Source organism: Vipera ursinii (genome assembly GCF_947247035.1).
Source record: "Vipera ursinii genome assembly, chromosome: 6".
NCBI classification, from domain to species: domain Eukaryota; kingdom Metazoa; phylum Chordata; class Lepidosauria; order Squamata; family Viperidae; genus Vipera; species Vipera ursinii.
Genome location: NC_139515.1, coordinates 81,747,825 through 81,771,660, shown reverse-complemented (window position 1 = coordinate 81,771,660; position 23,836 = coordinate 81,747,825). Strand labels below are relative to the sequence as shown.

General features: G+C 42.9%; 1 protein-coding gene across 2 annotated transcripts in view; it reads right to left on the bottom strand.

The window, feature by feature from the left end:
- The window catches only part of SOX5 (SRY-box transcription factor 5), a gene marked incomplete at its 5' end in the record, with an annotated part of 496,539 nt that overhangs the window by 57,895 nt on the left and 414,808 nt on the right, over positions 1 to 23,836 (bottom strand). For both annotated transcript variants that reach the window (XM_083365302.1, XM_083365301.1), the window contains one exon: positions 2,479 to 2,656. In XM_083365302.1, coding sequence (XP_083221428.1) covers positions 2,479 to 2,656 — 178 coding nt within the window. The remainder of the gene's footprint in view (positions 1 to 2,478; positions 2,657 to 23,836) is intronic.

Genomic DNA, 23,836 nt, shown 5'->3' with positions numbered 1-23,836 from the left:
GAGGATGAAAATGGCCAGGATTCCAAAGGCTGGAAAAAAAGAGGCTAGCCAAGAAGTCAGTAAGAGAAAAATTACAAAGCTGCTTAGAGTCCTGGTCCGCTCTCTTAAATGTCGACATCTGATAGGACCTGGAATGCAAGCCTTTTCTCTATCCGTCCTCATCTTACGGAACAGATTCCCTCTTGCAGTGTGGCGGGTCCCTATCCTCCTTGCGTTCTGGAAGGTTGTTCAAGATTTCCTAAGGTAAAGGTAAAGGTTCCCCCGCACATGCGTGCTAGTCGTTTCCAACTCTAGGGGCCGGTGCTCATCTCCGTTTCAAAGCCGAAGAGCCAGCGCCAAAGGCGTACGGAACGCTGTTACCTTCCCACCGTAGTGGTCCCTATTTTTCTACTTGCATTTTTTACATGCTTTCGAACTGCTAGGTTGGCAGAAGCTGGGACGAGTAACAGGCGCTCACTCTGTTACGCGGCACTCGGGATTCGACCTGCCAAACTGCCAACCTTCTGATCGACGAGCTCAGCGTCCTAACCCACTGAGCCACCACGTCCCTACTAGCACGCAATGGAGATGATGTATGTTTCTGAGAGAACTGTGTTATACTATCTGGTGAGTTGTAGGTGTGGTTTTAATCATGTCCAATGTTCCTTTAAGCCTTGAGACCTTGCTCTGCCATCTGAAACAAGCCAGGTGATTAGAAGCAGTGAGATAAGGCTTTCCAAACCTAATATCTTTTTTTTGTGGTGCGCATTTACCGTGCTTCTATGTTTCCTTCACTTGCTGTCTATGAAAAAGAAGAAGAGGAATAGATAAAGGAGACCATTTGTAGCTGAGGGTTGAAATGAGGTCTCCTTGCCGCTCTCTGAGCTCGGTTGCTTTCTTGCAGATGTTTCATTATTAATTTGTACTAGTTTGGGTAATGAAACGTCTGCAAGAAACCAACCAAGCTGAGAGAGCGCCAAGGGCTCTTCATTTAGGATATAATACAGAATAGTCAAGAAATTAAAAGACGCGTGCTCCTCGGGAGGAAAGCCATGGCAAATCTAGACAGCACACTAAAAAGCAGAGACGTCACCCTGTCAACAAAAGTGCGTATAGTCAAAGCTATAGTCTTCCCAGTTGCAATGTATGGCAGTGAAAGTTGGACCATAAGAAAGGCTGAGCGCCAAAGAATTGAGGCCTTTGAACTGTGGTGCTGGAGAAGACTCCTGCCAGTCCCTTGGACTGCAAGGCGATCAAACCGGTCAGTCCTAGAGGAGATCAACCCTGACTGCTCTTTAGAAGGCCAGATCCTGAAGTTGAAACTCAAATGCTTTGGCCACCTAATGAGAAGGAAGGACTCACTGGAGAAGAGCCTCATGCTGGGAAAGGTTGAGGGCAATAGAAGAAGGGAACGACAGAGAATGAGGTGGCTGGATGGAGTCACTGAAGCAGTAGGCGTGAGCTTAAATGGACTCCAGAAGATGGTAGAGGACAGGAAGGCCTGGAGGAACGTTGTCCATGGGGTCGTGATGGGTCGGACACGACTTCGCAGCTAACAACAACAACACAGAATAGTCAATACAAAATAACAAGAGTTGGAAGGGACCTTGGAGGTCTTCTAGTCCAAGCCTCTGTTCAGGCAGGAGACCTTGTACCTTTTGACTTAATAACAGTTTGTTTAATAATCGCTCAAAGTTACAACAGCAGCCGCAAAAACAGAAACCGTTTTTCACACTTAAAACTGTTGCAGCATCCCCACGCTCATGTGATCAAAATTCAGACACTGGCCAGCTGACTCATATCTATGACGGTTGCAGCATCCCGGGGTTCATGTGATCACCTTTTGATCTGACAAGCAAAGTCCACGGGGAAGCCAGGTTCGCTTAACCTCCGTGTTTACTAACTTAACAACTGCAGGGATTCACTTAACAGACTTGGCAAGAAAAGTCATAAAATGGGGGCAAAACTCAATAAATGTCTCACCTAGCAATAGAACTTTTGAGCTCAGTTGTGGTTTTAAGTTGAGGATCACCTGTATCAGTATACATCTTAATACACTGTGGTTTCCCCCCCCCCAATACGTTGATTTTTGTATAATAGATCTGAAAAATTAGACCTTCCATTATCTAGATGGCTATTGAGAAAAGAGAAAGCAACATGTTCTATTGATGTTAATTTACAATTTAAGAGGTTAATATTACAAGCATACATTGATTTGGCTTTTTCATTCACAGTTAACTATAACATTGACCAAGAACCATTACAACTCCCATCCATAATTGTATTTTTGAATATGTGCTGTATTCTAGAGGGGCTGTGAATGGCAAGGGGGAGATTGGAAGGTCTGTAAGGAAACAACCTTATCTCTTTGCAAACCCTTGGAAAAAAACGGCTCAAATGTCTGCGATCCAATCCCAGCATATGGGAGAGAGGGCATGGCAGCTTAAGAGGCCCATAGGCTACGAATGGCTGACTTCAAGCATAATAAGATCTTCTTACCAATTGTGTTGACTCTGGCTGACGGACTAGCTAACGTTGCTGGCACCGAAGATTTCAACGAGCTGCACCCGCTGTTTATTCTCAGTGACGGCATGTGAGGAGAAGTGGGTGATGCGGGAGACTTGCTGTCGTTTGCCTTGGGCTTTGCTGAGAGATTCAACGGCTGGGCCACGTCGTCCTGAAATGGAAAGAAGAAGACCAAGCCATGAGGTGCACCGTACGGTTGCTGATTCGGCCACCACTAATTGGGGCTCCTTATCGACTTGGATGCCAGACGTAATTTCACTCTCTCTGTATTCATGAGCTGCTTTCATCCCTCTAAAAGAGGCACGGTATGGTTGGGTTCCTTTGCAATCGAAACCTCTGTAAAAATCACCCACAGTTGGGAGTAGGGGAGGAACTTTAGTTTGAAAGCAGCTGGTAAGGAGAAGGCCCTTGTCTTTAACACGACAATCCTCTACGTGTCTTCTCTCTTTAGACTCTGAGAACTTCTGCATCTTGCATCTTTTTTCCCTACTGTCCTCACCTAACCAGTGAATCTGTCCCTCTGTGTGCTTATAAAGGTAAGGTCAAAGTGTCCCTATGGATTTTACTCAGTGGTGGGATAGGTTAGTAGAGAGACTTTAAGTCTCTATGCCTGTGGACTGGGGAAACACAAGGTGAAACAGCTATGCCCACAGTGGTGTAAACCCAGGGGTGGGATTCAGCTGGTTTGCACCACGTCGGCAGAACCGGTAGTTAATTTTTTGCTGCCCAGGCCCAGAATGGACTTCCGGAAGCGGCATTCACACAGAGAACCGGTTGTTCACGTATTTGAATCCCACCACTGATTTTACTCCATTAGTCATTGCCGACTATAGGAGATGGCGCTCATCTCTATTTGATGCAGCGCTGTCCTATAGGGCAAAGGTCCCCAACTCCCGGGCCGTGGACCTTTACTGGGCCGCGGCATGCCAGCAAAGCCCCATCCACGAGATGCAGCCAGCACACAAAACCACGCACTCTCCGATCCATGGAAAAACCTCTCTCCACAGAACTGGTCCCTGCTGCCCCAAAGGTTGGGCACCTCTGCTATAGGGACGGGGATACATTCCCCCAGTCATGTGGTCACTGTGACATCATGGAGCACTGTTACCTTCCCACCGAAGTGGTACCTATTTATCTACTTGCGTTTGCATGATTTCAATCTGCTGGGCAGCTGCTGAGGCAAGGATGGGAACTCACCCCATTGAATAGAGCTCAGGTTTCGAACCTGGGCCACTGGCTTTCCAGTGTCATAGCCACCACCACCCCCCGTCTGCTCTTATGCCCACACATAAATATAGTCCTCAAGTTACAACAATAATTGAGCCCCACATTTACGGTCGTAAGCTGTGATAGTTATAAACGGGTCACGATGTGAGTAGACCCAATTTTACAACCTATTTTGCCATGGTTAATCCACGAACCTCTGTGGTTTATTCATTTATTTAGCATATGGCAAATGCTGCAGTTGAAACGAACACTGTGGTTGTTATATGAACGTGTGGTTGTTAAGCAAACCCATTCTTTGCTCTGGGTCAGGGTTTTTTGGTTTTTTTTTGCCAGAATCTAGAAGAAAATGCTGGTTTCCGGCAAAAATGTTGTAAATCGTGGCCCTGTGATCACAGGGTGGTTCCTGGAAATGGTTATGTCTGTTCTGAGTGGCAAAATGCAGCCACGTGACTGTGAGAGGCAGACACTTTAGAACGTTGAAAGTATCTTTTTTGGGGGGGGTGTCCATCAGAGCCTTGGTGGAGCTGTGGGCTAATGCCTCCTTAAATAACACCAGCTGCCTGCAATTAGTGCAGGTTCGAGTCCCACCAGGCTAAAGGTTGACTCAGCCTTCCATCCTTCCGAGGTAGGTAAAATGAGGACCCAGATTGTTGGGGGCAATTAAGCTGACTTTGTAATAATGCCGCTTGGGGGTGGTGGTGGCTAATAAGCAGGCATATACATAGAATGAAGACTATTGCTAAGCACATTGATTTGTGCTTAGAGTGTAAGCCGCCCTGAGTCTTCGGAGAAGGGCATGGATATAAATGGGATTAAAATTAAAAAAAAATAACTCCAAACAGCTGCTAAGTAACTGGTTATAAATCAAGGACTATCTGTACAGACCTTTCTTTTAAGTGAAAGGTCGTTATTTGTCACCTCCAAGACACAGCGGTATCACCTGCTGCCCAGGTGAATTCAAACCCTGCTACTTCTTTTGGCTCCTCTTTAACTGAACTCAATCCCAGCTTCAAGCAATCCCAGCCAAAGATTTGGCCCACCACTGTTTAAAGGTGCCAAGCCACTGCCGTTCAGGTACAGGGAGGAATTTATGATTTAGACCACTGCAAAAACGGAGCTGGACCACGGTACCCGTAAAACAGCTGCGTTTGCGAGAGGAAAAAAGAGAAGAGGAAAAATAAAATCAAAATAAAACATACAAATAATAATTTAAAAAAAAACGACAAATAAGTGAATTTAAAAGAAAAGTTAAAAACAAACTCAACTCAAAAGACAGACTTGACGGACCACTAGGTCCTTTTTTTTTTCCTGCCCTCCGTTTTCTATGTTTGTACGAAAAGGGGAAGATGGGAAGAGGAAGGGTTGAGGTACCACTTTGGTAGCGACATCAACGGTTGCTCTTAACCCCTCTTTGCTATTGCGGGAGAGAGATCACAATTAACCACGAGAGTCTTTCGATTGTGGCGGTTTGGAAGACTAACCAATCAACGCATGCATAAAGAAGTGTCTACACTATGCTTTTACAAGGTCCCAGCTTTTCTTTATTTATTTGTTGTGATATAACCTCAGAGCCAGCAGGCCTGTGTACTTGTCAAAATAACGGAGCGTAATATAAGCCAGCACCAGTCTTGATTATTAGGGTGAGAAGATTCTGAATGCACGTTAAAGTTGGCCTTGCCTATAGTAGCTGAATTTCTGTGTTCTACAGTTTGCTCTGTTGCATCTATCAAGAGCTAATGATCTCATCTGTGAAGAAGACACATCACAAATTATAGGGAGGGGGGGGATACAATTACTGCAAATACATTAGTGTTGCATTGTTAGGATGGGTTTATATTAATTAAGTAGATGCCATTTCCATTTTTCCCTACGAAAGAAAGCCATCGTTATGAGAGACTACCATGCTAGTCTTTTATGCTTCATCTGAGTTTGGTTTTAAGAGCATTCCCTGGATATGAGTGCTGAAAACTCATACTCAACTGCATGGCCAAATTTTTAATTTCCCACCTGCAGGGCTGAAGGTACCATCCATTCGGTGATGCAGTAGAGCAGGGGTCTTCAAACCTGGCCCTTTTATGACTTGTGGACTTCAAGTCCCAGAATTCTTCAGCCAGGCACGCGTGCTTGGCTGAAGAATTCTGGGAGTTGAAGTCCACAAGTCATAAAAGGGCCAGGTTTGAAGACCCCTGCAGTAGAGGAATAACACTTAAACAGAGGTGGAGCACAAGCTTGATCAGCCAAGGACATTTTGTAGGTTGAGATTCACTGATCACCACAATGTGAGAATGCCCTGTCCAATGTCATATGCCTGATCTATTCCCAGATGTTATTCTATTTGAAAAATAAGATATAATAAAATATAAAAGTCATTCTAGCTTCTGCAGTAAGGGAAGAACATTAACCTCCAGAGGGGGAAGCAAATAACAAAAATGATTGTAGTAATATTATGGTTTATGCATAGGGTTTGCGGTTTACATTGTAAGATCTCAACATTCATTTTGTTACTCTGGTTAAACTGTTAGATCCTATGGGCACCTTGGTGGTCAAACCATGAGCAGGTCCCTTACTCTCAGATTGTCCAAATGCTTCAGAGACACTCAAGTTTTGTTTTAATGTTTCTTTCAAAATTTAATTTTTCTCTTTGTTGCTCCTTGTACTGTTCCATTACCAACACTCCCATCCATCCATCCATCCATCCATCCATCCATCCATCCATCCATCCATCCTTGAAAGTGGAGTATTTTAAGTGAGCTGACTGCATCAATGGCTATTTTATTGTCCTAAACCTCTAAAACAGGGGTCTTCAAACATGGCTCTTTTATGACTTGTGGACTTCAACTCCCAGAATTCCTCAGCCAGGCATGCTGGCTGAGGAATTCTGGGAGTTGAAGTCCACAAGTCATAACAGGGCCAAGTTTGAAGACCCATGCTCTAAAAGGTTGGGTTATAAGAAATATAATAAAAAAAAATCTGAGCAAAGACAAGGTATAGTACTGTCTCAACAACCATAAGAAAAGACTGACTCAGACAATCATCGCTAGCACTGATGATGTTACCTAGTTGGGTAATGAAACGTCTGCAAGAAAACAACCAAGCCCAGAGAGCACCATGCCCCCCCCAACCCGGTTTCAACTCTGAGCTATAAATATTCTCCTTTATTGGTATCACACAGAACCATTTACTCACAATGGCATAAGTAGTATATTATGGGGAATGGGAAGTCTTTTTTTAATTTCCAAATGTCTTTGCATCAAAAAAAAAAAAATCCAAGGAGCGTTGTCAATATGAAATAAGCAACAATCTCAATCATTCACAACTGGAGAAAAAAACATAAGAAAGATTGAGCTTTTGAACCGTTGATATCTTTGGCCTTTCCTTAAAATACACAAGGGGCTGTTCATGAACCATTCATCCGCAGAAAAGTTCCTAAAATAATACCTGAGATAAAGAAAGGCCACTTGATAGATGAAAGAAATAATTATCATTTATTTTAACAATAAGAATTGGATTAACTTGAGGTTGGTAAAAGCGAACATTAAGGGGAAAAGAGGAAATCATGTAAAGTTACCATGTGGATTATAGATTATACAATTTAATTGTTAGTGAATGTTTGTTAAATGTAAAGCCAGACAACGCACTGTTTACCGAATATCAAGGTGGTCATGTTAAAAAATTAATAAAACTTACTTTAAAAAAAAAGATAGATGAAAGAAATAGAATGAAATAAAAGACAAGTCAATATCCCTAAACCTAATTCTGTAAACTGAGTTCCTCTTCCCCCCCCACCCCCTTAATGTTTGAAGCCAATTTCTCCAAAAGGTACATATTCTACTTTCCATACTTCATTTTTTCCATAACTTCAAGTAATCCTCGACTTCCAACAGTTCATTTAGTGACTGTTCAAAGTTACAACGGCACTGGAAAAAAGTGACTTATGACCGTTTTTCACACTTATGACCGTTGCAGCATCACCAGGGTCACATGATCAAAATTCAGGCACTTGGCAGCTGATTCATATTTATGACGGTCGCAGTGTCCCGGATGTGTGCGTCTGTCACACGATCTCCTTTTCTGCAACCTTCTGGCAAGCAAAGTCAATGGGGGAAGCCAGATTCACTTAACAACCGCATGACTAACTTAACAACTGCAGTCATTCACTTAAGAACTGTGGCAAGAAAGGCTGTAAAATGGGGGGAAAAGTCACTTAACAACTGTCTTGCTTAGCAACATAAATTTTCGGCTCGATTGTGGTCGAAAGTCAAGGGCTACGTGCACTTCTGACGCAACAGGCCTCAACAACATACAGAGGTGCTTCCAGGCAAAAGATTAAACATTTTGGCCTGACCAATCTAGGTGTCCCTAAACTAGAGACTCTGATGGGGGGTTCCTTCTACTAAGACAGGGGTCTTCAAACATGGCCCTTTTATGACTTGTGGACTTCAACTCCCAGAATTCCTCAGCTAGGCACGCTGGCTGAGGAATTCTGGGAGTTGAAGTCCACAAGTCATAAAAGGGCCACGTTTGAAGACCCTGTACTAAGAGGTAGAATAGAAGGAACAAGCTGGTAGGGATGTTGACACTCTTCTCTGGTGGAATCGATCAGAAGGGGTATGTCACATTAAAGACATGTATTGTTTCCCGGATAATAATAATAATAATAATAATAATAATAATAATAATAATAATAATAATAATAATAATAAAGTTGGAAGGGACCTTGGAGGTCATCTAGTCCAACCCCCCGCTCAGGCAGGAAACCCTATACCATTTCAGACAAATGGCGGTCCAATCCCTTCTTAAAAACCTCCAGTGTTGCAACATTCACAGCTTCTGGAGGCAGGTTGTTCCACTGATTAATTGTTCTCACTGTCAGAAAGTTTCTCCTTAGTTCCAGGTTGCTTCTCTCCTTGACTAGTTTCCATCCGTTGCTTCTTGTCCTGCCTTCAGGGGCTTTGGAGAATAGCTTGACTCCCTCTTCTTTGGGGCAGCCCCTGAGATATTGGAAGACGGCGATCATGTCCCCCCTCGTCCTTCTCTTTATTACAGTAGACAGACCCAATTCCTGCAACCGTTCCTTATATGTTGTTTGGGGGGATTGAATCTGAGCTTGCAGATTGAGGTGGGCGGCATATAATTTTTTAAAATAACAGTGCAAAAATATTGCTTTACTGTTGGTTGATTTTGTACACTGCTGTCAGGCAGAAAAGACCAGATTCACAAGTGAAGGTCCAATTAAACAGACTTATAAGTAGTCCTCAACTTATGATCGCAACTCAGCCCAAAATTTCGATTGCTGAATGAGACAGTTGTTCAGTGAGTGGCTCCCCATTTTGTGACCCTTTGGGCCATGGTCGTTCAGTAAATCCCCAAAGTTGTGAAGTGAACCATGAGGTTGTTAAGCGAATCTGGCTTTCCCCATTAACTATGCCTGTCAGAACCTCCCTAATGAGGCTGTGATTGACAATGCCAGGACCCCAGGCTGGTGCAACTGTCGTAAATACATGCAGGTTCCCAAGTATCATGGGGATGCTGCAATGGACATAAGTGTGAAAACTGGTCATAAGTCATTTTCTTTCAGTACGGTTGTAACTTTGAATGGTCCATAAACAAGTGGTTGTATGTTGAGGACTACCCATATTGCTTAAAAGCCTATGCACAGGAATCTTGTCAGTTAAAGGTTACACCTGTTTGGAGTTAGACAGACTTCAAGGGAGGTTGGACTTAGTTTGCTTGTGGCTACGTAGGGATTCTAGGCTGATCCCTCTTTTAACTCCACCCCCAGGTTCCGCCATTATTCCTTCTCCTACAACCGGTTCGATTGAGACTCTACAAAATTCCTAAATCTCAGAAATAAACACTGAATTCAAATAAAGCAATTATTCTGCTTCCTGTCAATCATTCCTAGCCAGTCAGCCTTTGAGCCAATCGGTTTTATCCTACTTGTTAAATATCACACTCCCCTCAGCCTTTTGTAAATTGCCACACATAAATCTAACCTTAATACTGAATCAACCGTGCTGTAACTCTCACTGAAAAGGGAGGGTGATTTCTTTTTTTTTTAAAAAAAAAATAAAAATTAAATATGACATTAAAGAACTTTCCTGAGACACAGCTGGGGCTTCATAATAATAGCCAGCATAATAAAGGAGGAGAAACAGGAAACCTTTTTTGTCTTCTTTCAACCCGGCGAGTACTAAAGGGGCATTCCAGAAACAGAGTTCCTTGGGAGTGATTATGAGAGCGTTCTATTGCCTTCAATGAGCTCTTAATGGTCCTCTAATGGAGCTCCAGTGGTTTTGAGCACTGAACAAAATGATTCATCCTGTGCAATTACGTTTGTGTAAAACTGCATTGGCCTATGATAATGTAGGCCAGGTGGACTTAATCACCTGTTGATGCCTACACATTTCTTTTCTGAGGAACAGCCAAGGGAAACTAAGTGCAGAGAAATGTACATCATGTGAACATCCATGGAAGATATATCTCTATATATCTCTATATATCTCTATCTCTATCTATAATATTTTTATCTATCTATCTATCTATCTATCTATCTATCTATCTATCTATCTATTAAAGGTAAAGGTTCCCCCGCACATGCGTGCTAGTCATTTCCAACTCTAGGGGCCGGTGCTCATCTCCGTTTCAAAGCTGAAGAGCCAGCGCTTGTCTGAGGACGTCTCCGTGGTCATGTGGCTGGCATGACTAGACGTCAAAGGTGCATGGAACGCTGTTACCTTCCCACCGTAGTGGTCCCTATTTTTCTACTTGCATTTTTACGTGCTTTCGAACTGCTAGGTTGGCAGAAGCTGGGACGAGTAACAGGCACTCACTCTGTTATGCGGCACTCGGGATTCGACCTGCCAAACTGCCGACCTTCTGATTGACAAGCTCAGCATCCTAACCCACTGAGCCACCGTGTCCCTTTGTCTATCTATATCTATATCTATATCTATATCTATATCTATATCTATATCTATATCTATATCTATATCTATATCTATATCTATATCTATATCTATATCTATATCTATATCTATATCTATATCTCTATATCTCTATATCTCTATATATCTATATATCTATATCTATCTATCTATCTATCTATCTATCTATCTATCTATCTATCTATCTATCTATATAGAGAGATAGATAGATAGATAGATAGATAGATAGATAGATAGATAGATAGATAGATAGATAGATAGATAGATAATAATATTGGAACAGAGTGATTGCTTGTTTTTTTGTTACCCCCACCCAATGTTGCCTCAAACTAACTTACCTTTAAAACAGGAAGCCATGTCAGGGGCAACTAACCAGTAGCATTCGTTGAGTTCACAGCACAGAGGAGTTTATTATTGCAATCTATGCACAAGAATCTAGTCAACCAATGGTCAAAGCTAAATTGACACTACATAAGGTCAGTGGAATCCACGGGGTCTGGACTTGAGTCCTTTGTGGCAACAGAAGGATTCTAAACTGATGACATGTTTAACTCCGCCTTCTAGATCAGCCTGCTCTTCTCCTACGGGTCATCATAAATTACATTAGAATACAGGTAGTCCTTGACTTATTAAAACCATTTGTTTAAAGTTAGGCACTGAAAAAAGTGACTTACATTAAAAATTCCATTCAAAGAGAGCAAGGTGTGATCCTAATACAAATGCTGTGTTTAACTGGCCCTGAATGCAAGAGCATCTTAATGCAGCATTAAGAATGGTATTTTCTGGGTTCTAAATTTCTGACTGCCACATGTGCAGATTGGATGGGAAACTTTGGGAATGACCTAAGTCTGATTCCCAAAGCATAAGTGTGATAAAAAAGTGTGATTATTATTATTATTATTATTATTATTATTATTATTATTATTTAAAAAACCCTGGAATTTAAAAAAGTTGGAGAAAGTAACCTCTTTCCCCATCTTTTTTAATAATGCTTTTTAATGAAAGTTTGCAAATATAGAAATAAAAATTAATATCAAACTAGGAAGAACATAAGTAAAGTCCAGAAAAATATATAATAAAAAATAAAAAGGTACATAAAGAAATAGCTCCACCCTAACACTCCAGACAAATAAAAACAACTTCAGTAATTTATCTGGTATTTCAATAAAAGATCTCTCTTTTCTACCTCTCATCTCTTATCAATAGTCAAATTACAAGATCTCACCCTGGAGCTCTAATCAGCAAAAGTCCACAAGGAGCTACCAGGAGTAATAATAAATATATTTTAACTTTAATCAAATAAATCAGTTTTGTATTCTTTCCCTTTTAACACAGTAACTGCAATCTATAAACAAACTTTAAAGCCTTGTCATCCAGTCCTAGTTAAAAAAGTCCAGAAACAACAAACATATATGTTATAATAACCTTGATTAGATAAATCCACTTTATATTCCTTCTGTTTATTTTTAAAGAGTTTGACCTCTTATCCAAATAATGTCCCATATATTGATTTCTTATCATTTTCTCTTTGTCTCCTTTCAAAAAATTCCTCTCCTAGTTTAACATGTCTTTTTTGTAAATTCAAGATAAATAAGCTATTCAAGTCATTCTTCTGATGTATTATTTGTGTGTCCCTTTTAATTATGAAGACACCAGCCAATTTCATTTGTTAATCCAGTATGGCATCTTTTTCCATATCATTCTTGTAATCTGGCATTTTTAAATCCATTTTCAGATCCGTACAAATCAGCTTCAGTCCCTATTTTGTTCAATAAAATCTGTTCTTCTCCTGTAGCCTTTTTTAAATCCATTCTTTACAGTAGCATATAACCTTAAGAGTAATGTCTAAGTGCATTATTTGCAACTATCTTTGAATTCTTCCACAATCAAGTAATATTGCTTCCACTGTATTAAGGGATTTCTTTTATTTTAATTGTATGTAGTTATCTCTGGTTCCCTCTAGTCAACCTTCAAAAGCCACTTTTATCATGTATTTTTCCCCTAATCAACAATATCTTCCCCAGGAAGGTTAGTTTCAAAATCTTCATGTATATCTTTGTAAAATTCAAAACACCTAATAGGAAATATTCTTTCAAGTCTGCCCTCAATCCCGCCCCTTAATCCATTTATAACTTTCCAAAAAATCAACATTCTCAGTCACCTTTTTCCGTTTAGTCAAAAATATTTTTTCCTCCTTTTTTCTCTAAACACATTCAGGTGTCACGTGGGAAGAATCAAAACTACACGTTAAGATGCTTAAGCCTATACATCTAGCCAACTAAAGTTCAGTACTAAATTGACACCAGATAAGGGTCAACAGAATTCAAAAGGGGTTGAACTTGGACCATTTTTGGCAACATAACTACTCTAAACTGATGACGCACTTAACTCCACCCCCCCAACTTTAGCTGTTCTCCTACATCGAGTGGAAACTACTTGTTTGCTTTTTAAACTATGTGCACTTTATTGAGAGCCCAGTGGATTTCAGCTGATATTTTATATAACCATCTCCTGAATCTTTGCCAGTCTAAAAACGAATCATTATAGTGCCTTGCAACTGGGACACTGCAGTTCAGATATGAAGCAAAGCTAATCCTCTCCCAATTGTATTAAGAAAGGAGAATGAAAATCTACCTCTTCTTTCAGAACCTCCGTTATAAATCTGCCAAGGGCTTTTGTAAAAATAATTCCGAACATTCATGTGTGAGCCTGGGTCTGTACACACACACAAACACACAAATAGGAGGGTGTTCAATGGATTTTTATTACCTAGTTTTAAATCCATTGTATATTGCCCACGGCACTTGGATCAGCAGAAGAACGATTTATAAAGGTTAAATACAAACATAGCTCATTATAGCTGGTTGTTTCATAAAGTATACATGAAGAAACCTCCTCAGATATTAGCTTTCATGTGTGAGAGAAATGTGTTTCTATTATTCCTCTAAAGCACTGAAGCTAAGAATCAGACCAAATCTCTGATCTTTGCAGTCCTGCTAATTTTTACTCATTTTAGGGAGACTTGTTCCTTTCACACTATTATTCAGTTCACACATTCATACAAATTACTCTTCTCATACACCAGCACCCAATGTGTTGACTGCATTTCAGTGGTTGCATTTACATAACAGGCTGAACCCTAAAACTGGGCTAATTAAACTTTTTTTCTTTTTTGCTGTAGTCAAATGGTGGGCTTCCTGTTATGTCTTAATACAAAGGCTTGGTCCACAAAAGAGTCAAGATAATACAATACTGTAATGTCTTGATTTAATAGATCATTTGGGCTGGGTGGAGGGAAGTATGTCTGCTATTCCCAAATGTCTGTTAAATCCAAAAATACATCATTCATACCATTTATCCCTAAATCACATCATTCGTGAATACCTTAAATTGGCCTGAATTATGTAGACATAAAACTTCATTTAAGATCCCTAAAAGCGGTGAATGTTCCAACACTGGAAGTTTTTAAGAGACTGGACAGCCACTTGCCCAAAATGGTATAGGGTTTCCTGCCAGAGTAGGGGGTTGGACTAGATGACCTCCAAGCTCCCTTCCAACTTTATTATTATTATTATGATGATGATGATGATGATGATGATGATGATGATGATGATGATGATGATGATGATTGTTGTTGTTGTTGTTGTTGTTGTTGTTGTTGTTGTTGTTGTTGTTACCAGTGCAGCTTGCATAATAGTGGCCTTATATGTACCATCCCTAGAGGCCTCCAGAACTGGCTGTGCCGCTGTATTCCGGACCAATGGTTGCTTCCGAATAGTCTTCAAGGGTAGCCCCATGTAGAAGGCATTGCAATAATCCAAATCATTACTGTTGCATCCAAAGGCAGCTAAATAGGAGCTGATTCAACTGAAGCCGATTGTGGCTGGTGTATCAAGGCAAGCTTTTCGTGACCTCTGGGAGCGCCTCCATCTCCTCCTGCGGCTTGCTAAATGACTTTGAGGAGGAGAAAGAGTCGCCAATGCCAGAGAGATCTGAGAAGCCGCAGAAGGGTGGTGGTGGAAAAAAATGAATAAAAATAATCCCCCGATGACTTTGGGAACAAAACTCCAGGCCTCCTCCCGATTTTCTCCTCTTTCATAGAGATCTTCATTTCAGCATAAATGCACAATAACGTTGCCTTGGCTGGCACATCTGGGGCCAGTGACAATTGTGCCATTGTTGCCTGCTGAAGAATATCGGCCGTCCCTGGCTTATCTGCCGACTCACTAGCTTATCCCCCCAAATGCTGGACCAATAAATATTTCAATAATGGACATCCGGTGGCAACTGGCACAATGTAAATGCTTTTCCGGCATTGCCTCCAGAGGCATCCATTGTGTCTTGGTCCCTACGCACAGACACAAAACGCACACGGGCACACAGACAGGCATACACCCACAAGCGCAGTTCGCCCCTTTTCTTTGCTCTCTTCCTCTTATCCCACAAGGGCTCATGAAATTATCAGCCACGGTAATAAGAAATGGCGAGGCAGAGACGGTTGTGAAATATGTTGTGTAAATGAATTACGTTGCAGAGATTATCCTCCTTGATGGAATAATTGTATTAAATTAAGCAAGGATGTTCATATGACGGATGGTGGAATTAGATAATTTTCCTCCCCGACGAGAGAGAGGGGGCGGAGGGAGAAAGGGAGAGAGAGAAAGAGAGAGAGAGAAAAAGAGGGGGAGAGAGAGAGGGAGAGAGAGAAAAAGAGAGGAGAGGGAGGAAGAGAGAGGGGGGAGGGAGGGAAAGAGAGAGAGGGGGAGAGACAGAAAGAGAGAGAAGAGAGCGGGGAGAGAGGCGGGAAAGAGAGAGACAGAGAGAGAGAGGGGAGAGAGGGGGGGAGAGTGGGAGAGAAAAAAAGAGAGAAAGAGAGAGAGAAGGAGAGGGAGAGACAGAGGGGGAGAGAAAGAGAGAAAGAGGGGAGAGAGAGATGGAAGAGAGAGAGAGACAGATAAAGGGGAGAGAGAAAGAGAGAGAGAGAGGGGGGGAGGAGAGAGAAGGCGCGTGAAGGAGGCAGACAGACAGGGAGAGAGAGAGAGAGAGAGAGGGGAGAGAGGGAGGAGAGAGGGAGAGAGAAAAAGAGAGAGAAGGAGAGGGAGAGACAGAGGGGGAGAGAAAGAGAGAAAGAGAGGGGAGAGAGAGGCGGAAGAGAGAGAGAGACAGATAAAGGGGAGAGAGAAAGAGAGAGAGAGAGGGGGGGAGGAGAGAGAAGGCGCGTGAAGGAGGCAGACAGACAGGGAGAGAGAGAGAGAGAGAGAGGGGAGAGAGGGAGGAGAGAGGGAGAGAGAAAAAGAGAGAGAAGGAGAGGGAGAGACAGAGGGGGAGAGAAAGAGAGAAAGAGAGGGGAGAGAGAGGCGGAAGAGAGAGAGAGACAGATAAAGGGGAGAGAGAAAGACAGAGAGAGAGAGAGAGAGAGGGGGAGGAGAGAGAAGGCGCGTGAAGGAGGCAGACAGGGAGAGAGAGAGAGAGAGAGAGAGAGAGAGAGAGAGAGAGAGACAGAGAGAGACAGAGAGAGAGAGAGTCCTATAGTACTTCAGGGTTCCCTGCTCATTTCTCCTCCTGCCTTTTTCAGATTCTGATGTAGAACAGAGCTTTCCTTTTGCTCAAGAAGGGACTGATAAAAAGTCCCAAAAAGAAGGATGGGGAAAAACACACACAAAATATCTAAGAATCAGCTAATTTTAGTAAGATATAGGGAAGAAAGGAGAGACACTACGGAGGGACGGTTAAAAGTGTTGGACTGGCATCAGGGAGGATCTGATTGAAGCTGTCTCCCCCTCCCCCCCCCGAGATATTGCTTTCGAATTGTGGTGCTGGAGAAGACTCTTGAGAGTCCCTTGGACTGCAAGGAGATCCAATCGGACGATCCTAAAGGAAATGAAGCCCGACCGTTCTTCGGAAGGACGGAGACTGAAGTTGAAACTCGAATACTTCGGCCACCGAATGAGAAGAGGGAACTCCTTGGGAAAGACCCCGATGCTGGGGAAGATGGAAGTCGAAAGGAGAAGAGGATGAGATGGTTGGGTGGAGTCACTGGTGCTATGAGTTTGGGCACGCTCCAGAAGACACTGGAGGACAGGGAGCCTGATCTTCCACATCCATGGACACAACTTAGCAACGAAACAACCACAATCACACGCACAGAAGCTCCTCGGGTGGTTTTGGACCAGCCATTTTCTCTTAGTCCGCCCTACTCTATACTGTAGGTTCTCCTTGACTTATGGCCATAATGGAGTCTGCCCATCAATAGTTGTAAGTTGTGATGCTCACGAAGTGTGACTGACTTGATGTAGGGACCCTTTCTACGGTGGTGGTGAAGTGAAAAAACATGGATGTTGAGGGAACCCACAGTCATTCAGCAAATTCGTTAAGCGAATAAATGGCTCGCTGCGGCACAGTTTAGCTAAAACCCAGAATTTTTGGCAAAAATGTCATCGCTTGTTCTCAACTGTGATCTACTTTTCTCTCCAAAGTCATTCCTTTCAATCTGACAGGTGCAGGAATTTAGAAGATAAATTGACAAATGAGACCCCGTCCCCCCCAAAAAAAAATCTACATACCTAGATAATTATTCCTTAGAAGTAAACCTGACCATCCTGTTTACTTCCAGTTCAAAGGAAAATTACACCAATCAAGGATGAGACCTACCTAGATCTTGCACACACAACCCTGTATACATTTTTCTGACCATGCTCTCCCTAGCAAGCCCCTCCTGATCATAATTATCACCCTCCATTCCCCTAATTATAACAATCAAGTTCCTAGCAGGATGAAAGTGCTTGGATGGGAGACAACCAGGAAATCTCAGAGCTGTAATCTGGAGTAGGAAGTGGAAAAAATAACTGAGAAGATGGCCATTCTTATACAGTCATTAAGGAATACATGTTCTCCTTCATCAGATTAAAACCGAAACAGAAGATCTGGCAATGTTGCCCAAAGAAGAAGGTTTGGGGATAAACCTAAGTTCCTTTTCTCTTAGTTATCATTTTTCCTCTCCTCCGAAGCTCAAAGTTTTCCCCCCTTTAAATCTTAGGGAAAACATCTAATTTTTTTTATTAAAATTCCTGTTTTGGCCCAAAATTCTGCTCAGCTATGATGAGCAAGGTAAATTCCAGGGAGATGCTTCCAAACCAACTTCACTCATTTGGATGTGTGTTGTTTGTTAGAGCAGGGGTCAGCAACCTTTCTGGGTTGGTGGCCTGGTGGCAAAGAGAGGGGCAGACACCTTTAGGTGTGCGTGCACACCCACCCAAATGTAGCTGTGCACACGTACACATGAATGGGGCCGTGAACATGCGCACTCCGTAAAGGGGCTGCTAGCGCTGGGGCGAGGGTCACGTTGAGGCTAGCGCCGGCGTGAAGATCCTACCAAGGCTAGTGCTGAGGCTAGCGATGGTGTGACGGTCGCACCGAGGCTACCCCTGGTGCAAGGATTGCACCAAGGATTGCACCGAGGCTAGTGCCAGTGCGAGGGGGGTGAGCACAACAGCACACACTGGCCAGCCACTTACACGGCCCGGGGGCCATGAGGCCACGGCCTGGTAATTGGCCGTGGCCATAGGTTGGGGACCTCTGTCTTAGAGCATCTTCAATTGCTGCCTTATTGTGTAGAATACTTTTTCATCTGCAACTTTGCTCTGAGTCATACCAGTGGCTGGGAACATCAATTCCTAAGTGCACCGAATTGTCGGCTGCTTCACCCCCCTCTAGAAATATGACTTAATCATTCTGTTTTTGCACAGTTCATCGTCCAACACCCATTTTGCAGCCTGCAGCTGGCCATCAGACAAACAACAAATGCTACATTGTCTCTTTTAGGTTAACACCCCCCCGATCTCGTCTTTTGTTTCTTTGCTGTGATGTCCTGGTGCCGCGGTAAAAAATATGGTGTCTGGTTACAATGACCTGCGTTTCTGCCTAGAAAGCTTTCGCTTTTATGCTCCTCTCTTCCAAACGCTGTTTTGCTGAGATAGTGAGTCGGCATGTTGCTTTTCCAATGCATTTGGCACATTAATTCCTTCGTGTTTCATGCTCAATGTCATAAAAAGAACAACTGAGTGAAATTTCTTTTGACGGCAACCATTTCAGTCCGCTTGCACAGGATTGTTTTCCACTGTACAATCAATCAGAATAGAGCTGGCAGGGACCTTGGAGGTCATCTAGTCCAACCCCCTGCTCAGGCAGGAAACCCTATACCATTTCAGACAAATGGCTGGCCAGTCTCTTCTTAAAAACCTCCAGTGATGGAGCACCCACAACTTCTGGTGGCAAGCTGTTCCACTGGTTAATTGTCCTCACTGTTAGGAAGTTTCTCCTTAATTCCAGGTTGCTTCTCTCCTTGATTAGTTTCCATCCATTGTTTCTGGTCTTACCTTCAGGTGCTTTGGAGAATAATTTGACCCCTTCTTCTTTGTGGCAGCCCCTCAAAATACTGGAATACTGCTATCATGTCACCCCTAGTCCTTCTTTTCTCTGGATCAGCCTACCCAATTCCTGCAACCGTTCTTCATGTGCTTTAGTCGCCAAGCCTTTAATCCTCCTGGTTTGCTTTTCTCTGCATTTTTTCCAAAGTCTCAACATGGGGTTTTTGTTTTTTGTTTTTTGGTAACGTGGTGACCAAAACTGGATGCATTTACTAAGGTTTTGCAAAGCACTAAGACTTCACCTGCTTTTGATTCTATGCCTCTTGTTTATGCAACCAAGCGTTGAATTACCTTGTTTCCCCGGAAATAAGACCCAGTCTTATTTATTTATTTATTTTGCCTCCAAAAGAGGCACCAGATCTTATTTTCGGAGGATGTCTTACCCACTTACATTAGGACCTCCGCAGCCACGCTTCCCACGCCACGACACCTGCCTTGCCTCACCGGCCCACTTCTTCTGCGGCCGCTCGCTGCCGCTTGTCTGCATTACCCCCGGCCTCCGTTTTGATGTTAGAGGACTTCCAGAAAGGCCTCTGCAGCCAAGAAACGAGCTCCGGATTGACGTGCGTGGTGCCCTCCCGGCTTCCGTTTCGCCATCAGAGGCCTTCCCGAAGGACCTCTGACAGCGAAACGGAGGCTGGGGGGGCGACACGCGGGCAGTTGCAGAAGCAGTGAGCAGTCACAGTCACAGAAGAAGTGGGCCAGCAAGGCGGGTGTTGGGTCCTGGGAGGCCCGGCTGCAACTGTCCTAAGATAAGTGGGTGTGGGGGGGGTGTATGGAGCAGTTGAATTTTGACCACCTAACTAGGAGGATGCTGCGCTGGTTGTAAATGTAAAAAAAAAAAGAGGTAAGTCACTTTTTTCAGTGCAGGTATAATTTGGAATGGTCACCAATGAACGGTTATAAGTCGAGAAGTATTTGCATGGCAGCGCTTCCCAAACCTGGGTTAATTACCCCAAATTAGGCAAGACTAGTTTTCCTTTGGGTAACAAGACACAAACCCATTACCTATCACAAGAGAGACATTCAAGTTGACTTAAAAGATTGGCAGGTATGCTAAAATGGTGGAGCAGTGGGCTGATGCCTCCTCAAGTAACACCAGCTGCCTGCAATTAGTGCAGGTTCGAGTCCCACCAGGCTCAAGATTGACTCAGCCTTCCATCCTTCCCAGGTAGGTAAAATGAGGACCCAGATTGTTGGGGGCAATTAAGCTGACTTTGTAATAATGCCGCTTGGGGGCTGTGTGAAAGCCCTAATAAGCAGGCATATACATAGAATGAAGGCTATTGCTAAGCACATTGATTTGTGCTTTAAATTGTAAGCCGCCCTGAGTCTTCAGAGAAGGGCGGGATATAAATGGGATTAAAATAAATAAAAATGTATTCAGAACTCTCCTGTAAAGATGGAAGATGAATGAAATGGCCTGTGCTAACCTGTTAAAAATGACAGAAGGATCATTCGACGATAATTGTTTTCATGATACAGGACGTCCTCGAGTTGCAATCATTCGTTCACCATTCAAGGTTATGGCGGTGCTGAAGGAAGGGACTTAACAACCTGTCCTCAAAGTTTGATTAAGACTTTTGGATAAGTAGTTTTGGGCAATAATGGAAAAGCTTTAGGAAGCTTTGGACTATGTTTTCCTTACGTCACAGTGATTTCGTTTCCCCTTCAACTATAACAGTTCATCAATTACACGGAGCTTCTTTCTGCAGTGCGGTCTATATCCTTTCCCCTCCAACTAATAGTTATTTAGGAAAAGGCTAAGAAAGGAAAACGTAAGGAGAACGAAATGTCCTCTAACTACTGTAAACAGCCTGGGAGGAAAACAGAGGAGGACTCGTGAAGCTACCCACCACTGAACATTGTTGCATTTCAAATGATCAACGTGAAAGCAGAAAGCCGGCTGATCAAAGTCGGTCACCTCTTTCTGTGGCAGGTGATACCTATGCTGGAAGTGTTCCACCACCTCGACCTCACGCCTACAAAAGGAATTCATTTCAAAAAGAAGGCAGACCAAAGCACATGGATATCAAAACAAATTAGCCACAGATCCTTCGTCCTGCTGAGCATGTACAACAAGAGAAGAAAAGAACACGGACTGGAAAAGATACATACAGCCCTGAAGTTCAGATATATCCACTCGGATTCTTTCTGATCTTGTGTTTTCTCCCTACGTTGTCTAAAAAAATAAAAATAAAGTCTCCACAAGTTTAGCACGACTCCTGGTGAACACTCCAGCATGTTCAAGTGGCGTGGGTTTTTTCTTTTTTTTTCTTTTTGGCCAATTGTACAGAAGTGGTATGCTATTGCCTTCTTCAGGTTGTTCTGGGCTCAATTACAGTCATGAATTGAGGACTACCTGCCCAATGGCCTGCTTCAAAACGCGTCGAATTTGGTATTCGATGTGTTTTGAAGCAGAAATCTTGTCCCAGCACTCCTTTTTTCTCCTGGGAGTTGATGCACAAGGACAGGGGTCTTCAAACCTGGCCCTTTTATGACTTGTGGACTTCAACACCCAGAATTCCTCAGCCAGGCACGCTGGCTGAGGAATTCTGGGAGTTGAAGTCTACAAGTCACAAAAGGGCCAAGTTTGAAGACCCCTGATATAGCACTTTCTTGAGAGAAGGAAAGAGTCCCTGCCCCAAGCCTCAAGGGGGGCGGTGGTGGAACTCAATTCTGGGTTACTATCCAGTCTCCTTTCTCTCTCAGCTCCTGTGTGGGACTTTAACAACCTCGATGCCAGCAAGTTATGGAGCTGCTCAGAAAATAGCTGGAGATGCCCAACTGTCTAGCGATGAGATGAAAATCGGAGCACGTCGTAGCATCTCTAAAGAAAGGCAGTGGTTGGATTGTGTTTCTGACCAAAATAGCATTCAAGGCACTTAGGTTTTTTTTTTAAACTCCCTTTTGATTGATCAAAGTTTACCTGCTTATCTGGTTTAAATGTCAGTATTTCTTCACCAAGCAATGACAAAGTTTTAGGATTTCCAGCATCTTAGGCAGGGGTCTTCAAACGTGGCCCTTTTATGACTTGTGGACTTCAATTCCCAGAATTCCTCAGCCAGGCATGCTGGCTGAGGAATTCTGGGAGTTGAAGTCCACAAGTCATTAAAGGCCCAAGTTTGAAGACCCCTGCACAAGGAAGAACTTGCTGTCCTCACCTTCCTCATGACTCACTATTTCTTCCAGCAGAAATAGCGGGTCACATGGTAAGTCATGTGGTTTTCTCGGTTGTCATCGGTTTCAGGACTCGGCATGTCTCCCGGAACAAATTAATGACAAGGATCGAAATACCACTGTATATACATTCTTTAAATTTAGATGAATGTCTTCTTTTGCCTGTGAATACCTAACTTCCGTTATCCTTAACTGCAGACCATTCATTGGTATGGGTATGGTTGAATTTTGAACTTCCTTCCAGAAATAAGTCCTATGCAAACTACAAAGAAGAAGATAAAGACTACAAGATCTCTGCATAAAAAAAAATGTTTGTCTCGTCTTACAGAGATACTTTAGGGAGCTTTCCTTGCCAACATTCCCATGGAGATCTCATGTTGAGTTTCATCTGTCACTACATATTTACGTAAAGTGATGGAATGCAACAGGATTGACAGGTTCATGAAGTAAGTTGACATTTTGTGCAACAAACTGAATTATTATAAATTGATCCTATTTGTTTCTCTGTTCGTTAGTCGGAATCAGTGCTTTTTTTGTAAAAGAAAAAGGTGCCGGAACTCATACATGTCATACAACCCGCCTTGCCTACCCTACAATGTTCCATCCAAAAAAGGTGCCGGAACTCCGTTCTGAGCGTTCTATGAGAAAAAAAGCCCTGGTCGGAATTATTTACCTGATGAGCTGCTTATCATGTGCAGTGTTAATAACACTTGATAAGACCACACTTGGAATACTGTATGCAGTTTTGGTCACTATGGTATAAAAAAAGAGATGTGGATACTCTAGAACAGGGCTCTTCAAACGTGGCCCTTTTATGACTTGTGGACTTCAACTCCCAGAATTCCTCAGCCAGGGTGCCTGGCTGAGGAATTCTGGGAGTTGAAGTTCACAAGTCATAAAAGGGCCACGTTTGAAGACCCCTGCTCTAGAAAGAGTGCAGAGAAGACCATGAAAGATGGTTAGGGGACTAAAGCTAAAACATATACAGAATGGTTGCTGGAAATGGGTATGTCTAGTTTAATGAACAGAAGGACTAGGGATGACATGATACCAACGTTCCAATATCTCAGGGGTTGCCACAAAGAAGAGGGAGTCAAGCTATTTTCCAAAGCACCTGAAGGCCGGACAAGAAGCAACGGATGGAAACTAATCAAGGAGAGACCTAACCTAGAACCAAGGAGAAATGTCCTGACAATGAGAACAATTAATCAGCGGAATGGCTTCTCTCCAGAAGTTGAGTGCTCCAGTACTGAGGTTTTTAAGAAGAGATTGGACAACCATTTGTCTAAAATGGTATAGGATCTCTTGTGGAGGGGGTTTGACTAGAAGACCTCCAAAGTCCCTTCCAACTCTGTTATTCTGTATTCATCCAATGACCTTCCTCTCCTAAACTGTTCTTCTGTCACCTCCTTCACCCAACGTGAGACCTTCCTTTCCTCGATAACTTTCAATGGCATTACCTCTCTTAGCCCATGAGCCAGACTGGTGCAGTGGTGAGGATGGACTAGGAATAGGAAGATCCAGCTTCAACTCTATCCTCATCAATGGAAG